General features: G+C 42.7%; 1 protein-coding gene across 1 annotated transcript; it reads left to right on the forward strand.

Annotated features, from left to right (window-relative positions):
• Positions 1-3541: 3541 nt before the first annotated feature.
• LOC124121588 (NFX1-type zinc finger-containing protein 1-like) lies at positions 3542-4405 on the forward strand. The gene has a single exon (XM_046484607.2). It carries the CDS (start codon positions 3542-3544, stop codon positions 4403-4405), a length of 864 nt encoding a protein of 287 aa, XP_046340563.2.
• The last annotated feature ends 7775 nt before the right edge of the window (positions 4406-12180 follow it).

Below are 12180 nucleotides of genomic sequence, written 5' to 3' on the forward strand. Positions count from 1 at the left end.
TATTTATTTACGGATAAAGTAATAATTTTAGCTACAATTTCTTCCGAATATTGAATCATTTTTTTTTAAGTTGTATGATGAGGTACTTTTTAACACAGGTAGATGCGGGGGAAATGTGTATGTGTATTGTGTTTTGTTTTATCCAAGATGGCGGACGTAGCCAAAACGTATATTACAAATAACGTATATAATGAACTGACTTCTCCGGTCCCTTGTAGTTTGTTATATCCATGTTCTACTGTACATCATTTTAGCATTTACAATATACATTTTGTCAACGTACATTTGAATTGTGATGACATGTAAATATAAAATGTCTCGTGTAAAACATAAAGTCAGTACGACAGTAAATAATACTATTGTAATCGCATTAAAATACAATAATAGCAAGATACATATGTCATTCTAAAGCTTGTGTTCCACATTTAGAACCAGGAGGAAAACTGATTAAACAAAGGGAAGAAGCTTGCTCTTACATATATGTAGAGACATATGACTATTTATCATATAATGGGTAGGTTTCTCGGAAGGATAAAGCCAACGGATAAAAACGATATCCGTTGGGGTCATATGCGGATAGAGATGCAAATATCAAAGGTCAAGTAGGGACTACTTTCAGTGTTTACAAACAAACATGGCGTCGCCCTTGTCATTCGGCGATCGAGTCAGAATTAACCATCGTGAATCTGGATAAACTAAAGGGATAATTGCTATCATTATCAAAAGAACAGTCTAACATACTGAAAATCAGTGTCTAACTGTGATGTAGCTAAGGCATTTTATAACTTTTGGCAACTTTTGAGATATAAATTTCGAAACAATTTTGCAAGGGCACTAGGCCCAGCCAAGCGGGATCAGAAGCCATATCTGTGCTTGTCGACCTCTGCGACTTGAAACCTTTTCCACAAATTAAAATAGTTGGATTTGGCCGAAATATGTTTGAATGGTTACCTTGTTTCGTTTTGTCGCTCTGTGTGCATCTGACTGTACTTGACGTTATGACAGGACAGACCGACTGTCAACAACGTCTGAACGTGGCCGTGACGTCTCATAGACTAGGGTTAGAGTAGCTTCCCTTTGACAAAGGGCAGTTACTCTAGCGGACAGACCGATGGATTGCCGCGAAATGCAAGTAAAAACAATTGTTGTTTTGCGAATACGTTGCTTCGCCACTGTATAAGAAACAGATTTTAGTTGGAGCTATGTTGGCTACTGTCACAGTCCGACTGACGCATCACTTACCCTGTGACGTAATAAATATTAATGCGCGCATTCCAGGAAAACTCACAATGTTTCGGTAATGATTGTGAGAGAGGGAGAGCTATTTTCAAGCACAGTATTAAAGAATGACATTATATGATAAAGAGGTTATCACGCTTGTGTGTTTAGGGATGGTAAATATCCTGTATTAGGAATAAACACTATGTATTTAGCTCGCCAAGGCTCGCTAAATGCAATGTTTATTCCTAATGCAGGATATTTACCATCCCCAAACACACTCGCGTGATAACCTCTATATATGTAAATGTTACGATGTTGTACCTATCTTCACGAATTGGGCAAAATGGGCAACCCCAACTGCCCCGTGGACGAAATACAGGACTGTGACGTCAAACCTAAATATTGATGATGATAATGATGGCAATATATGAGCTTCGTGTGATGATAAATTTAAATACGTTTGGCACATTAACATATTTCAACACATTTTTTAACGGTAAAATTAGATGTCAAAGGTAACATTTTATTATTAGAGGAAATTGGTAGTGAATACTTAATACCATGTATACAGGATATCTTCAGGATTTTTAGTCCTTTCTTTCTCTGTGTGTAATTCCACTGCTGACATTTTAGTGAACTTGGCAAGTGGTTATGAATTTTGATATTCATAGTATTATAATCTGTCAGACAGTACATAAATGTATGTGTTAAATCTTAAAATTCAAAAGGGACTGTTCCCTACCCCCATCAGTATATTAATGAATGAACATTAGTTTATTGTATGGATTATATAAAGCTCTCACTACGTATATGTATTGCATTTTGCATGCACGAAAGATGGGATTAAGGGAGAAAGGAAATATTTTCCTGAACGTTTCCATTAACTTGTGGAGGAAATTGGAAAGGGCTGAACCTGTAGATGGCATCAAATCGGCGATAGATTTGACAGATCACACAGGGTAACATTCAACAGGCTCATTACCTTGTGATCATGTTAACGTTTTTCTTAACAGTTTAGAAAAAGAGAAGAAATTTGAAGTGAACTACATTTGAAAATGATAGAAGAAGTTAATAGTCAACGTTTTTATCATAAAAAAAATCTCTGTTCAGTAAACAACAGTTGTTATTTTAGTAGAGGAATCCAAAACCTTCTCTTACTCTGTAATGGTATATTATGTCAAAGTGAAAACAAAAAAAAACATTAACGTGCAACAAAGCATTTTCCATGGACTTGTTTATTTGCATATTGTTGATAAACATGTGTTCAAATTAATTAAAACATATACTATGTCAACTGTAAATTTCTTCCGCGTGTGAGTGCGTGTAATGCATGCTTATTGGCCTCCCAGATCTCAAAATGCTTTATATGAAAGCAAAATTGTGTGTTTAATTAACCTCATCTCTCATGCCAGTGACTGATTTCAAGACGCATGTCTTTGTGTTACACAGCCAGTGTCCCAACTCTCATGTCAGTGACTGATTTCAAGACGCATGTCTTGGTGTTACACAGCCAGTGTCCGAACTCTCGTGTCAGTGAATGATTTCAAGACGCATGTCTTGGTGTTACACAGCCAGTGTCCCAACTCTCGTGTCAGTGAATGATTTCAAGACGCATGTCTCGGTGTTACACAGCCAGTGTCCCAACTCTCGTGTCAGTGAATGATTTCAAGACGCATGTCTTGGTGTTACACAGCCAGTGTCCCAGCTCTCGTGTCAGTGACTGATTTCAAGACGCATGTCTTGGTGTTACACAGCCAGTGGCCCAACTCTCGTGTCAGTGAATGATTTCAAGACGCATGTCTTGGTGTTACACAGCCAGTGTCCCAACTCCCGTGTATCTACTTTAATGTTTCGCCCTCGCGATCTAACGTTATAACATTTCAGGGCATAGACATCCACTTATACACAACAGATGCGTTCTGGACATATTATCTTTCGGCTCCATAGCCCGCACTGTCTTCAAATTGACTTTATTTGTCTTCGGATGTTACGCCACATGCGTGTTACACGCGTTCTCAACACGTGTAAGGGGAACGAACTTTTAGGCAGTAGTGTACATGTAGTTTGTGATTTCCGAAAACTTCAATATTTGCTTACATCAGTGAATTGATTAGTATTATGACATATTCACTTACTTCTATCACATGACAAGGTGAGATAAGGCTAGTGCCCTTTCAGTTAAGAAATGAGCCAAACTATTTGCCAGTGAAGTGTTTATATGAATGAGAACTCGCCTGTTCATTTCAACGCTTGCTTTTAGGCTCAGATATGTGGAATATGATTGTCAAGAACTCTCAAGAACTGTGTCAAGAACTGTTTTATGACTGCCAAGAACTGTGTCAAGGACAGTGTCAAGAACTGTGTCAAGGATTGTGTCAAGAACTGTGTCAAGGATTGTGTCAAGAACTGTGTCAAGGATTGTGTCATTAACTGTCTCAAGAACCGTGTCATTTATTGTCTCAAGGACTGTGACAAGGATTGTGACAAGAACTTTGTCAAGGACTGTGACAAGAATTGTGACAAGAACTTTTTCAAGGATTGTGTCAAGAACTGTGTCAAGGATTGTGTCATTAACTGTCTCAAGAACCGTGTCATTTATTGTCTCAAGGACTGTGACAAGGATTGTGACAAGAACCTTTTCAAGGATTGTGTCAAGAACTGTGTCAAGGATTGTGTCATTTACTGTCTCAAGAACCGTGTCATTTATTGTCTCAAGAACTGTGACAAGGATTGTGTCAAGAACTGTGTCAAGGACTGTGACAAGGATTGTGACAAGAACTTTGTCAAGGACTGTGTCAAGAACTGTGTCAAGAATTGTGTCAATAACTGTGTCAAGGATTGTGTCAAGAACTGTGTCAAGAACCGTGTCATTTACTGTGTCAAGAACCGTGTCATTTACTGTCTCAAGGACTGTGACAAGGAATGTGTCAAGAACTATGTCAAGAACTGTTTCCAGAACTGTGTCAAGGTCTGTTATAAGCATTGTGTCAAGAACTCGTCAAGAACTGTTTCGAGGACTCTGTCGAGAGCTGTGTCAAGAACATTGTCAGGAACTGTGTCAGGAACTGTGTCAATAAAAACTGTGTCAAGAAAGACTGTGTCGAGAACTGTGTTCAGAACTGTGACAAGGACTGTGACAAGAACTGTGTCGAGACTGTGTCGAGAACTGCGTCTAGAACTGTGACAAGGACTGTGACAAGAACTGTGTCGAGACTGTGTCGAGAACTGCGTTTGGAACTGTAACAGGGACTGTGACAAGAACTGTGTCGAGACTGTGTCGAGACTGTGTCTAGAACTGCGTCTAGAAGTGTTACAAGGACTGTGTCGAGAATTTGTCGTGAACTGCGTCTAGAACTGTGACAAGGACTGTGACAAGAACTGTGACAAGGACTGTGACAAGAACTGTGTCGAGACTGTGTCGAGACTGTGTCGAGAACTGTGTTTAGAACTGTGACAAGGACTGTGACAAGAACTGTGTCGAGACTGTGTCGAGAACTGCGTCTAGAACTGTGACAAGGACTGTGACAAGAACTGTGTCGAGACTGTGTCGAGAACTGCGTTTGGAACTGTAACAGGGACTGTGACAAGAACCGTGTCGAGACTGTGTCGAGACTGTGTCGAGAACTGCGTCTAGAACTGTGACAAGGGCTGTGACAAGAACTGTGTCGAGACCTTGTCGAGAACTGCGTCTAGAAGTGTGACAAGGACTGTGACAAGAACTGTGTCGAGACTGTGTCGAGAACTGCGTCGAGAACTGTGACAAGGACTGTGACAAGAACTGTGTCGAGACTGTGTCGAGAACTGCGTCTAGAAGTGTGACAAGAACTGTGTCGAGACTGTGTCGAGAAGTGTGTAAAGGACTGTGACAAGAACTGCGTCTAGAACTGTGTCAAGGAATGTGACAAGAACTGCGTCTAGAACTGTGTCAAGGACTGTGACAAGAACTGCGTCTAGAACTGTGTCAAGGAATGTGACAAGAACTGCGTCTAGAACTGTGTCAAGGACTGTGACAAGAACTGCGTCTAGAACTACGTCTAGAAGTGTGACAAGAACTGTGTCGAGACTGTGTCGAGAAGTGTGTCAAGGACTGTGTCTGAGGATATAGATTTATTTTATAGATAGCCTATAGTCCACCGAGGCGGTGGGAAATGGACAGGACTGTATGAGCAAACGCAGCAGATAAAATGTGCACCGAAACGCACCCAAACGAACTTTGAAATAACCATGAAAATATTGATTGTCACGTGCACGATGAACGTTACATGTGATTCGACTGGTTTTGAGTTGGTTGTGTGCTCTAGTTGCCAGGTGGCAGCATGTCCCAAGGTTCTATTACGTGAATGTAGAACAGACACGTTGTTTTAAAGAACTTAGTTGATTACAAATATAATTTCACATATAAAAGCGGACTTATTCCACAATTGGTAGCTAAATTTGTTCAAATAGAAGAAAACAGTATAGTTTCATGAGGTACAATAGAAGTTTGATCTTGTTTCAAGAGTGTATTGTTTTGATTTAAGGGATTATCTTCACTCCAACTTCTACTTCACGACACCTCAACGTGCAGGTAATTCACTATAATTTCGTTATACCTCAACGTAACGGTAACTTCAAGACACCTTTACGGCATACCAGAACTTAACGATATCTCAACATCAGTAATTCATTCAACGCCATACTGGCTACAATAGATGAAAACTCGTGAAGATACGGTGCGAAAATGGGTACCCATCCACCTACGCTTGACGTACCAGGTGACTCAATGGATGGACGAGTGGTCGGGTGACTTGGTTGATGTCTTCCTTTCAAATTGCGTGGGTAGATGCTCATAACTGCAATCACTAGATTATCTGGCCATGACATGATTATTGATAGAATTCCGTAATATAAACGTAGTATTGTCCAACACTCGTCCAGAGAATATTTGAAATAAGCGTATGAAGCGAAGCATCTCTAAAATCTCTACATATCTTCCGGATTCTCATCGCTCTGCCCAGACCTTCCTCAGAATGTAATCGATCGTTGATGCTTGTGGGCCTTATCATAATTTGAATGGCTCAGCTCTTGTTACCAACATAACATACTACAGCAATTTGTGTACTACAGAGAAACGGCGATCTGTAAATAATCGAGTCTGGACAAGACAATCCAGTGATTCAAATTATGAGCATCCATCTACGCAATTGGGATACGATGACATCCATCAACAAAGTCAGCGAGCCTGCCAACCCGATCCCGTTAGTCACCCCTTACGACAAGCATGGTCGCCTCTTACGGCAAACACTGGGTTGCTGAAGACCTATTCTATCCGGGATCTTCATGGGTCACTACAGCTGGTCAATCCTTGTGCAGCTGGGCAACGATCTTTTCATTGAGCACCGTCTGACCACCTCCGTGGTCTAGTGGTAGAGCGTTCGCAAGGAGACCGGGAGGTCCAGGGTTCGATACCCACCGCGTCATACCAAAATACATTAAAACATGGTACTTGTTATTCGGGCTATTCGGCTCGGAGTCTGTGTCTGAGTGGGGTATTCATGTTAAACTGCATGGGCACAATGCTCACAACATGGACACAATGCTCACTACATGGACACAATGCTCACTACATGGACACAATGCTCACTACATGGACACAATGCTCACAACATGGACAAAATGCTCACTACATGGACGAAATGCTCACTACATGGACACAATGCTCACTACACAGACACAATGCTCACTGCATGGACATTCTGCTAACTACATGGACACAGTGCTAACTACATGGACACAATGCTCACAACATGGACACAATGCTCACTACCCGGACACAATGCTCACTACATGGACACAATGCTTACTACACGGACACAATGTTCACTACATGGACACAATGCTCACTACACGGACACAATGCTCACTACACGGACACAATGTTCACTACACAGACACAATGCTCACTTCACAGACACAATGCTCACTACATGGACACAATGCTCACTACACCGACACAATGCTCACTACACAGACAAAATGCTCACTACACAGACACAATGCTCACTACATGGACACAATGCTCACTACACAGACACAATTCTCACTTCACAGACACAATGCTCACTACATGGACACAATGCTCACTACATGGACACAATGCTCACTACATGGACACAATGCTCACTACACGGACACAATGTTCACTTCACAGACACAATGCTCACTACACAGGCACAATGCTCACTACACAGACACAATGCTCACTACACAGACAAAATGCTCACTACACAGACACAATGCTCACTACATGGACACAATGCTCACTACACAGACACAATGCTCACTTCACAGACACAATGCTCACTACATGGACACAATGCTCACTACATGGACACAATGCTCACTACACAGACAAAATGCTCACTACACAGACACAATGCTCACTACATGGACACAATGCTCACTACACAGATACAATGCTCACTACATGGACAAAATGCTCACTACATGGACACAATGCTCACTACATGGACACAATGCTCACTACACAGACACAATGCTCACTACATAGACACAATGCTCACTACACAGACAAATTGCTCACTACATGGACACAATGCTCACTGCATGGACACAATGCTCACTACATGGACACTATGCTCACTACATGGACACAATGTTCACTACACAGACAAAATGCTCACTACACAGACACAATGCTCACTACATGGACACAATGCTCACTACATGGACACAATGCTCACTACACAGACATAATGCTCACTACCCGGACACAATGCTCACAACATGGGCACGGGGCTCACTACACAGACACAATGCTCACTGCATGGACACAATGCTCACTACATGGACACTATGCTCACTACATGGACACAATGTTCACTACACAGACAAAATGCTCACTACACAGACACAATGCTCACTACATGGACACAGTGCTAACTACATGGACACAGTGCTCACAACATGGACACAATGCTCACTACCCGGACACAATGCTCACTACATGGACACAATGCTTACTACACGGACACAATGTTCACTACATGGACACAATGCTCACTACACGGACACAATGCTCACTACACGGACACAATGTTCACTACACAGACACAATGCTCACTTCACAGACACAATGCTCACTACATGGACACAATGCTCACTACACCGACACAATGCTCACTACACAGACAAAATGCTCACTACACAGACACAATGCTCACTACATGGACACAATGCTCACTACACAGACACAATTCTCACTTCACAGACACAATGCTCACTACATGGACACAATGCTCACTACATGGACACAATGCTCACTACATGGACACAATGCTCACTACACGGACACAATGTTCACTTCCCAGACACAATGCTCACTACACAGGCACAATGCTCACTACACAGACACAATGCTCACTACACAGACAAAATGCTCACTACACAGACACAATGCTCACTACATGGACACAATGCTCACTACACAGACACAATGCTCACTTCACAGACACAATGCTCACTACATGGACACAATGCTCACTACATGGACACAATGCTCACTACACAGACACAATGTTCACTACACGGACACAATGCTCACAACATGGGCACGGGGCTCACTACACAGACACAATGCTCACTGCATGGACACAATGCTCACTACATGGACACTATGCTCACTACATGGACACAATGTTCACTACACAGACAAAATGCTCACTACACAGACACAATGCTCACTACATGGACACAATGCTCACTACATGGACACAATGCTCACTACACAGACATAATGCTCACTACACGGACACAATGCTCACTACACAGACACAATGCTCACTGCACAGACACAATGCTCACTACACAGACACAATGCTCACTACACGGACACAACGCTCACTACACGGACACAATGTTCACTACACAGACACAATGCTCACTTCACAGACACAATGCTCACTACATGGACACAATGCTCACTACACGGACACAATGCTCACTACACAGACACAATGCTCACTACACAGACACAATGCTCACTGCACAGACACAATGCTCACTACACAGACACAATGCTCACTACACGGACACAATGCTCACTACACGGACACAATGTTCACTACACAGACACAATGCTCACTTCACAGACACAATGCTCACTACATGGACACAATGCTCACTACACGGACACAATGCTCACTACACAGACACAATGCTCACTACACAGACACAATGCTCACTGCACAGACACAATGCTCACTACACAGACAAAATGCTCACTACACGGACACAATGCTCACTACACGGACACAATGTTCACTACACAGACACAATGCTCACTTCACAGACACAATGCTCACTACATGGACACAATGCTCACTACACGGACACAATGCTCACTACATGGACACAATGTTCACTTCACAGACACAATGCTCACTACACAGACACAATGCTCACTACACAGACACAATGCTCACTACACAGACAAAATGCTCACTACACAGACACAATGCTCACTACATGGACACAATGCTCACTACACAGACACAATGCTCACTTCACAGACACAATGCTCACTACATGGACACAATGCTCACTACATGGACACAATGCTCACTACACAGACACCATGTTCACTACACGGACACAATGCTCACAACATGGACACAATGCTCACAACATGGGCACAGTGCTCACTACACAGACACAATGCTCACTGCATGGACACAATGCTCACTACATGGACACTATGCTCACTACACGGACACAATGTTCACTACACAGACACAATGCTCACTACACAGACAAAATGCTCACTACACAGACACAATGCTCACTACATGGACACAATGCTCACTACACAGATACAATGCTCACTACATGGACAAAATGCTCACTACATGGACACAATGCTCACTACATGGACACAATGCTCACTACACAGACACAATGCTCACTACATAGACACAATGCTCACTACACAGACAAATTGCTCACTACATGGACACAATGCTCTCTACATGGACACAATGCTCACTACACAGACACAATGCTCACTTCACAGACACAATGCTCACAACATGGACACAATGCTCACTACACGGACACAATGCTAACTACACAGACACAATGCTCACTACACAGACACAATGCTCACTACATGGACACTATGCTCACTACATGGACACAATGCTCACTACAAGGACACAAAGCTCACTACACAGACACAATGCTCACAACACAGACACAATGCTCACTACATGGACACAATGCTCACTACATGGACACAATGCTCACTACATGGACACAATGCTCACTACACGGACACAATACTCACTACACAGACACAACGCTCACTACATGGACACTATGCTCACTACACAGACACAATGCTCACTACACAGACACAATGCTCACTACAAGGACACAATGCTCACTACATGGACACAATGCTCACTACATGGTCACTATGCTCACTAAATGCACACAATGCTCACTACATGGACACACTACTCGATACATGGACACAATGCTCACTACATCGACACAATGCTCACTGCATAGACACAATGCTCACAACATGGACACAGTGCTCACTACATGGACACAATGCTCACTACATGGACACTATGCTCACTACATGGACACAATGCTCACTACAAGGACACAATGCTCACTACATGGACACAATGCTCACAACACAGACACAATGCTCCCTACATGGACACTATGCTCACTACACGGACACAATGCTCACTACATGGACACAATGCTCACTACACGGACACAATGCTCACTACACAGACACAATGCTCACTACATGGACACAATGGTCACTACACAGACACAATGCTCACTACACAGACACAATGCTCATTACATGGACACAATGCTCACTACATGGACACTATGCTCACTAAATGGACACAATGCTCACTACACGGACACAATGCTCACTACACGGACACAATGCTTACTACACAGACAAAATGCCCACTACACAGACACAATGCTCACTACACAGACACAATGCTCACTACAAGGACACAATGCTCACTACAAGGACACAACGCTCACTACATAGACACACTACTCGCTACATGGACACATTACTCGCTACATGCACACAATGCTCACTACATGGACACACTACTCGATACATGGACACAATGCTCACTACACAGACACAATGCTCACTACATGGACACACTACTCGATACATGGACACAATGCTCACTACACGGACACAATGCTCACTGCATGGACACAATGCTCACAACATGGACACAATACTCACTACATGGACACAATGCTCACTACATGGACCCAATGCTCACTACATGGACACAATGCTCACTACATGGACACAATGCTCGCTACATGCACACAATGCTCACTACATGGACACAATGCTCACTACACAGACATAATGCTCACTACACGGACACAATGCTCACTACACAGACATAATGCTCACTACACAGACACAATGCTCACAACATGGACACAATGCTCACTACACAGACACAATGCTCACTACACAGACAAAATGCTCACTACATGGACACAATGCTCACTACACAGACACAATGCTCACTACACAGACACAATGCTCACAACATGGACACAATGCTCACTACACAGACACAATGCTCACTTGATGGACACAGTGTACTCAAGTAGTGGTGGCTGTACGATGAAAATATGACCGGCCTTTAGAATATTGACGGTAATGGGAATATGGCCGGTCTTTAGAATATTGGCGGTAATGGGAATATGGCCGGCCTTTAGAATATTGACGGTAATGGGAATATGGCCGGTCTTTAGAATATTGGCGGTAATGGGAATATGGCCGGTCTTTAGAATATTGACGGTAATGGGAATATGGCCGGCCTTTAGAATATTGACGGTAATGGGAATGTGGCCGGTCTTTAGAATATTGACGGTAATGGG

This window comes from Haliotis rufescens, unplaced genomic scaffold, assembly GCF_023055435.1.
Source record: "Haliotis rufescens isolate VD_foot unplaced genomic scaffold, xgHalRufe1.0.p SCAF_78, whole genome shotgun sequence".
NCBI classification, from domain to species: domain Eukaryota; kingdom Metazoa; phylum Mollusca; class Gastropoda; order Lepetellida; family Haliotidae; genus Haliotis; species Haliotis rufescens.